The sequence below is a fragment of the Bombus terrestris genome, chromosome 11 (genome assembly GCF_910591885.1).
Source record: "Bombus terrestris chromosome 11, iyBomTerr1.2, whole genome shotgun sequence".
NCBI lineage: Eukaryota > Metazoa > Arthropoda > Insecta > Hymenoptera > Apidae > Bombus > Bombus terrestris.
The window spans coordinates 6,496,629-6,512,883 of NC_063279.1; the positions used below are offsets into that span (position 1 = coordinate 6,496,629).

A 16,255-nucleotide genomic window follows, 5' to 3' on the forward strand; every position below is an offset into this window, starting at 1 on the left:
TTATATCTATACATTTTTTATTTTACGTAGTTAAGCTGAAAAAAATATTTCATTTCCAATTCGTATGCTTGATTCTATTACTACTTAAGGTTCGTCAGATTTCTCAGCGTTTATTTTATGACTCATGCCCAATTCTCATTCGAACCTAACTTCAGGCATTTGTGTGTCAATTTACAGTTATCAATTGATCGATCTGTTGAACACTGCGATCCATTTAATTTTGGGCAGTTTCTATCAAAGTACCTATTACAGTAGGGTAATTGCGCACAAGTGAAATAAATATAATTGTAACATCTTAAGGAAGGTGCTAACACATACGATAAATTACGCGGGAAATTTGCTTTTTGTGCAACGCTTATAATTCGGTAAGTGTACCTATTATGAATTACTTACGTTTTTATTTCATTGAATCAGATAAATTCTTTGACAGCATGTGTACATGAATCATACGTACTAATATATTTGTAACATGTTTCATCAAACGACAAATATGTAATATTAATTTCCGTGATGCGAGATAGAAAGTAGATGTCATTAAAGAGGTCAAGGTCACTTTTTCTTATTAAGATATTTTCTTTATTTTATGAATACTTCAGATAATATTCCTTTTAAAATGTTGTTATCAAACGATTATGTTATCTCGTTACATAATAAAAAAAAGCTTACAAACCTGAAGTATTACTACTGATAAATGCACAAGTCAAGTACTCTTTAGGTATAAATCGATAATTTGAAGCCTTTCCTCTTTCATTAAAGTAGGAACATGTAGTAAAAAAGTTTTACTTTCTTTATAATTTAATTTGCTTAAATTTGTAACAAAATAAAAAACTAATATTTTGTACTTTAATCACTTAAATGAACAATTTCGAAACACGATATTCATAATCTATAATTGCCTATCTTTATATATTTTCCATTAGCATATCTAGGAGAATCTACACATACATATTATTCTTAGAATATTTCAGTCATCTGTTTACTGGTAGAGTGTATGGAATTCTAATCAGGTTTATTCGTATCTCTCAATTCATGCGTGAATCTCGCAACTAATGTAAACATCGATCAAAATAAATTGCTGGTGAAAAATCCTAAAACGTCGTTGTACTACAAATATTTTAATAGAGCCCATGTGAATATACGATTTTTACTATACATTTAAATTTTATTTCAATAGTACTTTGAAACCATAATAAAAATACATTGTATATGTATTGTAACACAAAGTTTTATGTAATACAAAAAATATTAAAATTAGTTTCTTTCGTAGAATTGGGACTATTAGAATTATTTTATAGAAGAGCGAGTAAAATAAAAGAAGAAATTTACAACTTTTACACAAATAACTTTTAAATAAATCAACTTCACATTTTTGAAAATTATTCGAATGAACAAACAGAATATGCGTAAATCTATTAGTTACAGAGGAGGCATATAATAGATATTATTATGTTGATATTTATATTAACAGTATTTGTTCTGATAATATTAGTCGTAATATCATTGCCCTGTTTATGTTTGTAACATCAAGTCCATGCGGGATATAGAGTGGAATACAAATAAGATTTAGAATTCATGTTGGTTTGATTTGTACGATTCTACGAACAATCGAATGCGTACCTCGTGATTGGCTGTTCGTTCGTTACCGATCCTTGGTAGGTTCGCTCTGCCCACTGCCAGGATTTTCCTGAGGTCGTTTATCGCGCTTTTATATTCGTTCAGACGTTTCTTCTTGCAGTCTGCGTTTAACTTTAGAAGAGGATTAACCGGTAAAACGAGGGGATCGCGACTATGCGTATATGTAAGTAAATTTATATATGTGTATTTGACAAAGCAGGTTATCGCGGATCTCGGCCCGGATTAAGCCGAGTATGCATAATTTCTGTTCGGTAGTTAATACAAATCGATTAATAATCATTTAAACCTCCCTCTCCAAGTAATTATTTTTCTTATGTATATTCAATATTCGTGATACTACTTTCACAGCATGTTATTCAATGCATGTTATTACAACAAGCAAACGAGTTTATTGTGTTTCAGAAATACGTACTTCAAAAAGATACTTCGTTGTTATTTTCGAGATTTCTATTGTACGAGAAAAATGTTGTCTTTAAGTCTTACGACTAAACTGATGATCTCTGCCACCTTTTAACCTTAATATTTTTACGGTGCAATAATACTTCTAAATAATAATCTTTTACTAGTTTATGTCTTTTATAGCATATTTTTTAATAATATTAAATAAGAACTTATTGTGTTTTATTGATGTTTTTGTTGAGTATAGGCTGCTAAATTTTTCATTGGGTAAAAACTGTATATGTGTGATAATATGTAGTGGCTCAAGAAAGTGTTCGAAAATTCTTTAAAACAGAATAAAAACAGAATTTTTTTTCTAGAAATTAGAAGAATTGGTTTGCTAGATGATGTGTGAAAAAGTTTTAAAAAAATTACAACTGATCGAAATCGCGAAGAAAATAAGTCACTTTTTACAATTACTTTATCTGAATTTGTAATAAAAATTTAAATAATACATTTATGTCAGTTATGTAGATTTATGCCAGTTACATAATGCTGAAAATTTCATCAAAATTGATTAACGTTGCTATGAATTACAAGTGGTCAAAAAATGATGAAAATCGTAGTTCTTCATGACTTTCGGCGTATGACTGAAATAAATTTAATTTAATAAATAATAATAAATTTTCTGCATTAACCGATTTCGATGGAATTTTCAGCATGTACATACATATATATATAATTGACATAAATCTATGAAACATGTTTGAATTCTCATTACAGGCATAGATAAAAATATTGTAAGAAGTGATTTTTATTACTTTCCTCAAGATTTTTACTATTTTTTATTTGTTCCAATAATTGCAATTTTTACTAAATTTTTTCATATGTCGTGTATTAAACCAATTCTTCTAACATCTAACAAAAATTCAAGTCATTTGGTCAAATTTTTAAACAGTTATTTTACTTTAGAGGTCGTTCGAACATTGTCATTAACCGCTGTATAAGTGAATAATGAACGAAGTGTAGGTCCATTATGTTTGATACCATTTTCTAATCCGTATTACGTTCATAAGTGACAAAGAACTTGTTTCTCATTCTATTCTTCATCTCCCTCGTATTTGAATAGAAAGAATATAGAATTTTATGACTATATGTTACATGTAAGTAAGACATTTCTGAACGAATATCCTTTCATCGTTTCATTTTGCAAGTAATTATATTTATTTATATATATAATTTTTATACATAAATAGTTAAGTATTAAGGAAAACTAATCAACTTGATGTAGCGTTACTTACATGATATTTAAAAAAAAAACTGAATTGGGAAATGAAATTAGTTAAAATATTAATATAAGTAACAACAGTTCAATTTCATTCGTATAAAATTTGCATTTTTCATGGGATTTCTGTTTCTTTAACCGATAATATAGTTATTTATAATTATAAGAAACTGATTGGTGTAATCAAGTTTCAAATAATCAAGTGGTGAAAGACGCACACATTCGGTAACGATACGAATATCGTGGCGTTTCTTTCTCATTTGAGAAAATCTGCTATTAAATATGTCACAAGATAAATTATTGTAATAAGGCACATTATGTTTTATTCGTATCTAGATTGGTTAAATTGATCTCGAGGCATGTATCCTATATCTACTTTTAGTAACTTCGTAAATCTTTCTGTAATAGATATTTCAACGAAGAGATATTTAATATCTATTGATATGGTAATTAGCATTCTTACTAATAATTATCTACCTATTTATAATTTTAACGTATATAACCACATACGTTACTCAGAAATATCTCAGACGTAAAACCATCAGAATTACAAAAGTACATTGGTGAAATAGTAAAATATAAAGTATTAACTTAATGTATAAATATTTATTATACAAATATTTATTATACAAATATGCTTAAAAAATATTTACATAATAATCTATATTGACAATTGTAAAATTTACATAAAATCAAGATAATCGTGATTACGTTAGAAAAACAATTATATTTGTCACATTCATAAAATGTGTTACGAAACAAAGGCAATTTGTCTATCGATAAATACCGTTGACAGCGATAGTACGATATCATATGATAATACTGATCACTGTAACTACGCAATGTAGTAAACGTGATTCTAATTATTATTAAATCGTTATTTCCATTACGTTTACATGCTATTATTAGTCATGTTGAAAGTAATAAGTCTACTACAATGCATATGTAATTAATGGGTTTTCCCCGGTGAGATTTACGGAAAACATTATCTTCGTCTCTATATATGTCATATATGTATAGCGTATGACACACGAGAAGCTGTCATAATTAAATTTAGTATTTTTTATATGCTTATTTTTATCAACGAAAACTCCGAATATTTAATAATGATAAAATACTATAAATAATATAAATAATTAATATGTAATTAATATTTAAATTACTAATTTTTTTAACAATATAGTATCCTTTTGTCTGGTTTAATTTAATCCAAGACTATTGCTTCATTTAAAACAATGTATATATTATAAGTTAATTTACATAATTAATGGTATATGGTTGTATCAGACAAAAAACATGAGGTGTAAATTTATACGTATCCAATCCATATACGAAATTATCAATATTCGAATCTCCTTTGTACAAGGAAACAAACGACTCGAGCTTTTCTGAAAAATTAGAAGGGTTAGTTTACAAGGTGATCTTTGTAAATTTTTGTAAAAGTTGCTGTTAGTCGAAATAAATAAAAAGTTGTAAAAATTACAAAGAAAATAGCAAATATGCAGTAGTTGCATAAATAACGAGTTAGTATCTAATATGTGATGAACATATTTGTCGATTCTAGCAAAAATGAAATAAATAAAGGATTGCTTTATGAGATAAGAATTTATATAATGTCAACTTTATCTCAATCGCGAAAATATTTATTTTTTATTTTATGGTTTTATTGAAGCTAGCATATTCATCTTCTTTTTATGTAAAGATAACTATGAAATATTCATTAAGATAATATGTACATTATTGTCGTTAACTATAACATAATTAATCTTTTATTTATAGTTTGCTTATTAAATTTATAAATATTCATATAAATTTGTATTAAAAAAGGATTAAATAATGACGATATAATAAGTTAATAGTATTTCTATGATTAAATTATTGTCGTTAACTATAACATAATTAATCTTTTATTTATAGTTTGCTTATTAAATTTATAAATATTCATATAAATTTGTATTAAAAAAGGATTAAATAATGACGATATAATAAGTTAATAGTATTTCTATGATTAAATTATTGTCGTTAACTATAACATAATTAATCTTTTATTTATAGTTTGCTTATTAAATTTATAAATATTCATATAAATTTGTATTAAAAAAGGATTAAATAATGACGATATAATAAGTTAATAGTATTTCTATGATTAAATAATAACCATATAAATTATTCTTGTTGGAAATACGTAAAGTTCGTACCAATGTTCGTACTTATTTAGATACTTTATTTCTTGATTGATGAATTTGGTAATAAAAAATATGAATACATTGACATTTAGGTTTTAAACTTGGTTACTTGTCCCTACCTTATTTGAAACTTTCATTTTGGTTTTCGTTAATCGTGACGCGTAGTTGTTGACCTCGGTCGCTCGATCTTTAAAACCTTGAAGAGTAAAACCTTGTATTTTATAAGCATCTTGAACTTTGAAATTACGGGTATCTACATAACTTACACATTGTTTGTACATTAATTATATACACTTTACAATGAATATATCTTCTATATGAGTCATTTAATGCAAAAATAGTATAAGTAAAAAAAATTGATTCATGAATAATAATAGATAAAGTAAGAATTCCGTAAGGGACTGGATAGGCGATTCTCACTTATTCTGTTATCCATCGAAAAACTAATGAAGATATACTTATATCTCTTGTGCACAAAAGACAGTGAAGGTTACGCTCTCGAGATGTGTTAAACCTAATAGACGAAAGATTGAATTACATTGCTTTTGCTTTAAACGGCTCATATGTTAGGTCCCGGATATTACTGTATTAAGAAATGTTTGGTATTGGATAATGATTACTGACAATGTTCAAAATAATATACAAATTATCTGTATGAAATAATACAATATATTGAAATGTATTAAAAATATTTTTAAATTTATAGAATATTTTCGTTAAATTCTAATTGGTGTTAAGTTTCAGAACTTTGGAGAAGTCATTTATTACTTCATGTAATATATGTATTGATTGATAGTAAATTTAATTTTTAATGTTAAAAATTATTTAAAGCAATACTTAATCGTAAAGTTCCTAATTTTTACATATAATATATATACATATATCTTATATATAAAGATAATATTATTATATAAAATAATATTATATGTAATACATATATCAAATTTCATATCTATTTTGCCAGTTTTTAATAACAATTTTTTTACTAAATTTTTTTTAGTAATAAGAAGTTTCTGGTTGGTGGCTCTTGCCCTAATAACAATGTCAGAGGCAGACAAAAATGTTGAAGCACTGCGTTCCGTTGTGGAAGGTGCAAATCAATTTAGTTCTTCATTTTTCCAGGTAAAATAGCGTAATTTAAAATTTATTTCAAATACTACTTATGAAATGCTTATATATCCCGCAAATGATTGAAGATGAATAAATTATAGAGACGCAAATGGTTTTCAGACTGTGGTACAACATAATCCTGGCAACCTCATTACATCTCCTCTAAGCGCAGGTATTGTTCTTGCTATGGCTGCTTTTGGAGCTCGTGGAAACACAGAAGCTCAGTTTAGAAATGTACTTCATCTACCAACATCACAGAGTCTTGCCACATCTGGTTATCAGTCACTTATTGATAATCTCAATGTAGGTATCTCTCTCAACCTTTTGCTTTTATTAATTTAATGTATAGTATAAATTATAAATTTGTTAATATAAAATAACAAATGCATTATTCTACGCTAAATAATATTTTTTTCATGTCTTAATGTAGAATGTGAAAGACAATAAATTGGCTGTTGCAAATAAAGCCTTCTTAGCAGCAAGCTTAGGTTTGAAACCAAGTTACAAAGATTTAACAGAAGTTTACTTCCGCTCTGCTTCTCAATTGGTAAACTTTGCTCAAAATAAGGAAGCTGCAAATATTATTAATAGTTGGGTTGAAAAAAATACAAATAATCTCATTAAAGAGCTTATAACTGCTGGTTTGTATATGTTTATTTTATTTATTAAAGTATAAAGAAAATACTATAGAAATTTTTGATTGAATGCATTCTAGCTTCAGTATTTCTAACCACATTATGGCGTTTTATGTCATTATCAATGTTTTTTTGTAAACAGATATGCTAAATGACGCAACTAAATTAGTACTTGTCAATGCAGTATATTTTAAAGGCCAATGGAAAGATAAGTTTGACCCTAAGTTCACTAACGATATGGCATTTCATACTAGTAAAGTTGAAGTAAGAAATGTTCCTACAATGTATAGAAAAGGTAATTACAGATATGGAGTACTTCCAGATTTAGATGCTAAATTTGTTGTAATACCATACAAGGTAAGTTTTGAAGAAAAAGTCAATAATGTATAAAAAGAAGTTGCTTCTGTGTAAAATTTTGTGAAATACAAGGAAATAAATCTTCTAGGGTGACGAATTGAGTATGATCATAATTCTTCCAAATGAAATTGATGGTTTGTCTGATGTTGAGAAAAAACTACAAAATACAAGTTTGTCCAACATTATAAGTCAAGGGTATGAGCAAGAAATAGAATTATGGTTACCAAAGTTCAAGGTGGAAAGTAAGCTTCAACTCAATGATGTCTTAAAAGAGGTATATATATATAAAGTGTAATTTATGTACAGATAACTATTTCTTGTATTTTAATTCTTATTTTATGTAGATGGGTTTGACTGATGCATTTACTCCTCGCGCTAATTTTTCTGGGATTGCTGATGAAGCTTTGTACGTCAGTGATGTTATACAAAAGGCATACATTGAAGTAAATGAAGAAGGAAGCGAAGCTGCTGCTGCAACTGGTAAGTAAATAAACATTCTATGTTATGTAGTTTATATTTAAATTATGTAAGATATCACTTTGCGCAAATAGTAGGTATGAAAATATTAAAAAAATAATGTAATATTATACAAAAATTATTTTTTTATTTATTTCATACTGCTCTGGCTTTTTGGCTAGAACCTAAGATTCATTTCATATATTTTCTTTGGATTCAATCTATCCTTCCATCTCCCTGTCGCCTCCAGATTTCCACCCCACAGAGAGCTGCACTTTGTACTAACAAACTAAACATTTTCAGTATCTTTTCAAAAGATGCTAAATATATTTATGTCAATAATAATATTCATTATTGAGAGGTGTTGAATAATTTGGAAATATAAAAGTGACATATGAATAAAAATAGAAGAACTGAAAAAATTAAAGTAATACAGTTAATATTATAATAATATCATGTTATTATATATGATATACTACAAGATAAGTATACAAAACACATAAATTTATCACATAAAATAACAGTATTTTGCTTGGTTTCAATTTTTGCTTAATTTATGATTCTTTTGAGCTTTTGAGTAGTTTGGAGAGAATGTTTATTAGTATTATTATTTCATATTTTAATATTTCAGTCTAATTATTAAAAATTTGCATGTATGCCCTTCCTAATTTTTTGCAAGCTATGTAAATATGCGTATGTGTATTTATTTTCTCTACATAAATTTAAATCTATTATATCAAAAATTATATAACTATAACGTGTTTATATGTGTACACAATAGTTCAAAATGTATGCTTCCTGTTATTTCTAAATGTACAGTTCTTTGCATTACTATTTAATAGTCTGTTATTATGTGTTTTCACATGTTTATGTTTCATATTAGTTTATTTTATACAATATCTTAATCATTTAGTGAAAAGTAATATGGAGATACTACAAGTAAAGAAGCTAAGTATATATTGACTACATATTAAGCGAACTATTTATATTGTCAATAAATAATTTATTCTGACCATATATTAGAAGTGTTTTTCAAAGTGCAAGTGTTTAATAATGTTGGATTTCAAGGATGTAATATGTATACCTTAGTACAGCTGAGTCTGCAATAAATATTCATCTAATTATATTTACATTGTCCCCTTAATTAGATGATAATTATATTAATCATGAATCATAACTATTATAATTATTAACAAAATCACATAAATCGAAAATAGAAAAAGAGGGAGGAAGATGGACGAATCTAGTGGAAACGAATTTGGTTGAAGTGTTTTTCTTCTAATTGATAATAGTATACAATTTTTTTCGACAGAAATGGAGATTGCGCTCTTCTTGTCTCCTTCCCTAGAAGAGTTTCGAGTAAATGGACCATTCTTTTATGCAATTACATCACGGGATGACAACGTAGTTCTCTTCAAAGGCCGCGTCATTGACTGCGAGACAACTGCGTGATTTCCTTGATTATGCTATATGTTTTTATTTCAGTTAATTACTCTGTCTATTCTTGTCAAGAATTATACGTACTATCAATTTCTTCGCTCTTTTTCCTTTCTTCACATTCACTCTAATATAGCAAAATTTTCTATATTATGAGTTTAATGGTTTTTCAATAATATCATTTCGCATACCTTAATTTTGATATAATAACATAGCACATTGTAGTGATCCAATTCTTCCTCTATTTAGTTCGAGCTTGTGGCTCAAATGAATAATTCACTATTAATTACTTGTGGCAGGTCTCAGTGTAAGGCCTCTTTCGAGCATTTGGTCACCGCCGAAGCCCATTGAGTTCCACGTCAATCGACCATTCCTGTCGATCGTTAAATACGACAATGTGATTTTGTTCTTAATGAATATCGTATCTATATCGTAATTTCGTTTCTTTAATCTTGAAAATTAAATAGATAACATATCGACTTTACACTGTATAATGGATCTCTACGTCCTTCCCATTTTTTTACGTTATTAAACATCAAATTAGGGATTAACAGCATACACCATATCGTGGATTGTTCTGTCAATCTCTGCCAATTTTAACATAACAAGTTTCTTGACTGGATCGACTGATTTAAATAGATGAGTGTTTATACGTGGAGAAAGTTGTCCTCATTCATATTGCATCTTAAAATACATTATATTAACATTATTTGATCAAAGGAAATCGCGCAATACCATTAAAGGATCATGTAATACTATGAAGCATATATATAGAAGAAGAAATAAGATTTTCCTGTTTTATCTGTATCATGAATCTAACTTATTGTTAACAATATAATTTGTATTTTATTAAAAATTTTCATCTCTATTTTATAGTTCTATCACTTTATTATATTTAGTTCCTTGTAACATATTTAAACTTAACTTGCTTCCTTTAACCATTAAATTGTTCCTTATTTATTTTTACAATTTAATATGCAAACCAATCAAGACTCAATACATAAGGATTTTGTCTTGTCTTCAGAAAATTTTATTCATTTCTTTACTATGCTGTACTCTGTTCTTATTGCATTAATTTAAATATCGAGTATTTGATAAATGCAACATATTTCTATGACGCTTTCGCTTACTTTATTAACATATCATTTTCTTTGTTATAACAGCTTGTAATATAATATTTATTATATCTTCATGCCTGCTTATTATAGTTTTCTTTATATTTTGTATATCAAATTTTTCTTTTTTTTCTAATGAAAACATTTCATTATCTACGTGCAGAATTTAAAAAATATATAAACTACTGTACAAAAGACACATGACTCCATTTAAAGGAATAGAATTGATATTACCTTCGCTTTCGAAAAACATTCGTACGCTATGTAATGTGTCGTTCGAACATTTTATTTCGTTGAACATTCTGTATATTTAAAAACACTTTTGAGACATTGGTATAAAACTTACCAAAATAGACTTACTCATGTATTATATCATGTGTTATTTATAATGTGTGTAATTGTGTATATCGTTTCTTTTTTAATTTTCAAAGATGCATAGGTTCGTGTCTTTGATGTTGAAATTATATTTTTCGGTTGTTACATCTCACTAACGTTTTAACAATCTATTAGAATGTTCCAAAATTTACTAAGATAAATCAATTTTCCAATATAATTTTGAACAATATTCCATAGTACGTTTTAGTTGTTGAGGGACGATCGTAAGTTCTACTGTTTCGATTTAGAAACAACCTACTAAACGGTGAAATTATTAAGAAATAAATGCTAACAACAAATGATACAAATACTCTACATTTGAAATTTTTGTTCCCACATTTGCTTCGAGAAGATGGATTTACTGATTTTCTAGGAGTTCGAGATTCACTTTTATTGTCACTGACAGGATTGAAATTAATTATTAATTAAAAGCATGATTAGTTACAGATGTATAAAGTTAATTGCAACGTGGTTGTATCGCGATTAACTTCTTTTTAATCTGCTGCTTTATAAGTTGGAACGCATTATGTTAACTGTATGCATTACTGATTATGTACTTACATTATACATATGTGTATTTGTACACTTTACAAAACAAGATTCTTTACAATATTATAGTACAATTGACCTTTGGTTGATTCGAATTTCAAGATGAAAGCCAAAAATCTTTAAATCATGGATGCTTTGCCTTATCGAGTTTTATATTCTTATAGAAGTTTTCCGCTTAATGAGATATGACTGTATTTACAAATGTTTTAAAAATATCGTGTGTACGTACCTGCGAGTGCGCGCGCGCATGTCTGTGACTTACGGTATGAGCACTTTTAAAAAATTAAGTAGCAAATAAAAAGTAAGCAATCATTAAGTTAAAAAGGTAGAGTATTCATCGAATTATCACAGCTTCACAACCTGTATAATTTGTACTTTACAATTTTGAGATACGAAATTAATGTACATAATGCTCCATTTGATTCTTATAAATCAACGTATCCTCGATTTCAGAATTTTACTTGGTACAGTTAATTTTGTGGACAAATGATATAGAGGAAAATATCAGTTTGGGATTAGTCTAATATTTTACTTATTTCAGTATATGAACCATTAGATATAGATATACTTTGTTTTGGAAATTATGATGTTATTATAAACCAGTTATAAAATTGAAATTTTCTGTTTATTATTCATTTTCCCATAATATTATCAACATCGTAGAAACGATTAAAAGTTCTGCAATTTTGTTTCCTAAACATATTTTGCACCTTGAATTTTAATTTTGTCGAATTAAAATAATTGTGCTGTTGTTTATTAGAAGTGTTTCTTATTAACATTGTTTGCAAAGAATGTTTCAGGTAATTATTTAGGATGCTGCGGCCTTGATTGCATTTCGATGATTGTTTACAATGTTGTCGGCGGTATGGTTCTAAATACCTTCTTGTTTTCGCCAAGTATCAGTTTCAGAGATATCTGTTAAAAGCTCTCGGTACCACTGGAGTGACTGCTTCCTACAATTGTGCGTCTGTGACAGCTTAAGCGTTGATATTGATTGCCAGCCGGATAAATGGACACCTGACTCAATCCTTATTCTTATCGTTTCTTTAAAGTATATATAGGATTAGGTGTCAATTTATCCAACCGCCGTAAGATGGCTGGCAACCAATGCTAACGCATGCGCTGTAACGCATGCACAATTATAGGTACTATTCACTGTAGTGTTACCGACAGTTTCTATAAACATCTCGAAAACTAGAGAGTCTGATGGTAACATGCAGAGGAAAAAGTTGTTCAAAATGTTGATTCCTGCAACATATTGTAAATGTCGTTGAAATCCGAGATGGCAGCAGCTTCATGAATAATTGTCATGTTTTACGATAAACTTTCAATATTAGCACATTCATCATAGTTGTTCAAGGAAAAAGTGGCTTTCCATATTCCAAATATCAATATTTAGATAATATTCCGTCACAGATATGAAACAGTGAGTTTTGGGTAGCTTTTAATGCTTTCAAACATGTATACATGTGTGACTTCCGGTAGCGAATGTGTATATATCTGCTTCATATGGCTGTTTCTCTATTCATACATATAACGTTCGGCATAACTCTGTTTCAGGTTTACTTATTATGAAGAAAACAGCTCGTAATATAAGGGAGTTCAAAATTAATCAGCCATTCTTTTATTATATCATAAAAACTATGAACGATGAAAAGGAAAATGATATTAACCTACCATTATTCTGCGGTTCTGTAAACGAACCTGAAATCTAACAACAATAGTGTTATAAGAATACTATCATATTAATGCGATTATTAATTCGTGTGCTCCGTAGTTATAAGTCCTAATGATACCTTGTTCCACAATAAATGTGTTGCATTCACTTTAAATGTGGATTATTTTGCTCTTACACCAGAAATTATATATACATTTCGGAAAATTAAATAAAAAAATTAAATAAATCGTACATATTCTCCCTTTTTTAAACAACTTCTTTAAAACAATAATAATTTCCATAAAATTTGTTTCAGCAATACTCTTCGTTCTTACGAGTTTTCCTCGCCCCGTCCCAGAGATGAGAATCGACCGACCATTTTTCTACAGTATTTATAAAAGTCAATCGGAAGATCAAAATATCGTAACGTTATTCAATGGACACATTAATAATCCTTAAATTATATTATTTTTATACTTTGATAAACATTATGTATTAATGTAAGCCTGTTAGGTGAAAGCCATTCAAAGCGGAAAGAGAAGAATTAAATAAATAGATAAAATGAATACTGAAATTATTGTTACCTCTCATTCATCTCACGGTTTCTGATGATTTTTGGATATGTTACAGAAATTAGCATTTCCTACTGCAGTGAATTCTGCCTATAATTGCTTCCTTTTTTATCATTTAATTTGTACTTTACAATTTGTCCAGCTGCACATTTGGTAAGTTATAATTGTGCGTGCGCGATATACTGGTTAATACGATATACTGATATTTTCCTGAATTTCTTTGTCCACAAAATTGACTATATCAGATTAAATGATTAAAATACGGGGTAAGTTTAGAAGAAAAAGTCAATGATATGTAAGAAGAAGCTGCTTCTTTATAAAACTTTGTGAAATGCAAAAGAAGCAAATAAATCTTGTAGCATCCAGATTTCAGTATGATCAGAATTCTTCCAAACGAAGTTGATGGCTTGTCTGATGCTGAAAAAAAATTGGAAAATACAAGTTTAAGCAACATTGTAAGTCTAAATATGCATGAAATAGATTTATGGTTACCAAAGTTCAAGGTGCAAAGTAAATCTAAAGGAGATGAGTATGGGGGTGTATATGAGTGGGGGTGTATATATATATAGTGTAACTTATGTAAAGATAATTATTTCTTATATTTTAATTCCTATTTTATGAAGTTGAATTTGACCGATCTATATACTGATAAAATTGAAGTACGTGGGATTACTTGTGAAAGGTCGGATGTCTATCATATAAGTTGGAAGATTATATGACTCCTAACCCAAATCTTTTTAATTATAAATAAGAGTCAAGCAGTAAGTTCGTCTCAGATGTTATTTTATCCGGTCATCGTAATGCTGCCGGCTACAATACTGATACATATGCTGCCACGAACGCACAATCATACGCAGAATTAATCACCGGTACCGACAGCCTTTTCTGGATATCTCGAAAACTGTCACTGTGCGGTGGTTACATGGACAGGAAAAAGTTATGCAGAATCGTTTCTTTTATGATACATTAAGATATACTAGAAATTATAGAGATTCAGTTCGATCTGTACATTTGCTAAAACGGTATTAAAAAAGCTTATATAAAATTTGTTCCAGAAATAACAATTGAAGTTGAAAAGTTACCCAGTTGGACTCCAATGCAAATTGATCGGCCGTTCTATTATGCTATTTATAAAAAACAAACAGAAAATCGAGACATCGTAACGCTATTCAATGGACACGTTAAGAATCCTTAAAAACATTATTCTGTGGTTCTGTTAACGAACTCAAAGTCTAAGGACAGTAATGTCATAATTGCAATATCATAGTAATGTGATAAATACTTCGTATCCTTCGTAGTTATAGGCATTCTAATAATAGCTTGTGTCGCAATAAATGTATTGTATTCGCTTAAAATTTGCATTACTTTACTCTTTCGTCAACGATATATATATATAGATACATAAAGATATTTATAGAGAGAAATGATATAAAGAGATATTGCATATACCTTTAATAACTTAAAACCGAGAAAGAGGGAGTTTATTAATATTTATTACTTTTACATGATCAAAAATATTTCTTGTAATAGGAAACTTTTTCTTTAGCATTGTTTTGTTCCTCTTTCTTCTTCTTTCTCTCATACCTTTTAAATCATAGTTTATCTTTCGTTTAATTATTATTGCGCCAGTTCTGTAAAATACAAACAAAGCAATATTCACAAGAAAAATATTATTTATGGAATCCTCGTACACCATGTTGCGATGATAAATCAAACTCATCACCTTGTCCGTCAAACCGCAGCCTACAGCGATCACGGTAACCAATCTATGGGTGCGAACTTTGTCAGGAAAATTCTAACCATGAGGAAAGTTTTGATAAAAGTAGAGTCAAAGAATTGACGTCGCCTATTATATTTTATTAAATATATTTAAATAATATATATACGTGTACATAGAAAGATCTAAAATGTTTCATTATAAATATCTTTTGTAATACTCAAAAGTGATCAAGAAGTAAATTACGTTCTTCTTTTCACAAGAGAAACTGTGGACACCATTTACCGTTCCATTAATCCACTTGAAATTAAACCATATTACACACAATACATTTGTGTTTCAAGAATTTCACGAATGATCTCATCGATTACCTCATTTTCGACATATAGATGTAACTATTTTCTATGTAGCTAGCAAGACCCGGAAGATACTATTTGGGATCATTTCCAACCAGACACTCATCAACTACAGTACCACGGTTTATTAGGTAAAGCCATTTTTATTATATTTTTCTTTATTTCTCATCTCGCCTATTTAAAACACTTTCTTGTAAATATATACAAATAGCGAATCAAATAAATTACAAAATAATTTTGTTAAATATTCAATGCGTATTATTTGATACGTAAAATAGTTTTAGTGTATAATGTATTTGATCCTATACATTGCATACATGTACTCGTAGATAAATAGATTTCTCTTATTCGTTATTTATAAAATCTATGGAATTTCAATTTGCCTATCGTTATGTGTTTTTTATTAACACGTCCAAGCGAATCTACACATACATA

The 16,255-nt window shown here is 28.2% G+C and overlaps 1 protein-coding gene and 2 long non-coding RNA genes across 8 annotated transcripts; 1 reads left to right on the forward strand and 2 right to left on the reverse strand.

The window, feature by feature from the left end:
• Positions 1-224: 224 nt before the first annotated feature.
• Positions 225-15,102, forward strand: LOC100648833 (antichymotrypsin-2). Of its 6 annotated transcripts, none has more exons than XM_048409834.1 (8): positions 225-365; positions 6,485-6,606; positions 6,715-6,897; positions 7,025-7,235; positions 7,372-7,586; positions 7,675-7,860; positions 7,931-8,066; positions 13,079-13,350. In XM_048409834.1, exons 2-8 carry the CDS (start codon positions 6,526-6,528, stop codon positions 13,231-13,233), a joined length of 1,167 nt encoding a protein of 388 aa, XP_048265791.1. In that variant the 5' UTR covers positions 225-365; positions 6,485-6,525; the 3' UTR covers positions 13,234-13,350. The 6 variants fall into 6 exon arrangements, with proteins under 6 accessions (XP_048265791.1, XP_048265789.1, XP_048265787.1 ...); XM_048409832.1 differs by lacking the exons at positions 225-365; positions 13,079-13,350 and adding exons at positions 1,649-1,798; positions 14,803-15,102; XM_048409830.1 differs by lacking the exons at positions 225-365; positions 13,079-13,350 and adding exons at positions 1,649-1,798; positions 13,492-13,741.
• LOC110119728 lies at positions 4,521-6,406 on the reverse strand. The gene is made up of 3 exons (XR_007225630.1): positions 5,751-6,406; positions 5,604-5,680; positions 4,521-4,686 (listed from the first exon to the last, which is right to left on the reverse strand). It is a non-coding gene; the product is annotated as an uncharacterized LOC110119728 (long non-coding RNA).
• Positions 7,981-9,812, reverse strand: LOC125385893. The gene is made up of 2 exons (XR_007225622.1): positions 9,671-9,812; positions 7,981-9,606 (listed from the first exon to the last, which is right to left on the reverse strand). It is a non-coding gene; the product is annotated as an uncharacterized LOC125385893 (long non-coding RNA).
• Positions 15,103-16,255: the final 1,153 nt, after the last annotated feature.

Excerpts from the sequence above, each read along its gene's own strand:
- LOC100648833 (XM_012314073.3), top strand. Across the intron at positions 7,587-7,674 it reads TTGTTGTAATACCATACAAG|GGTGACGAATTGAGTATGAT; the intron begins GTAAGTTTTGAA and ends TAAATCTTCTAG. Across the intron at positions 7,861-7,930 it reads TCAATGATGTCTTAAAAGAG|ATGGGTTTGACTGATGCATT; the intron begins GTATATATATAT and ends TATTTTATGTAG.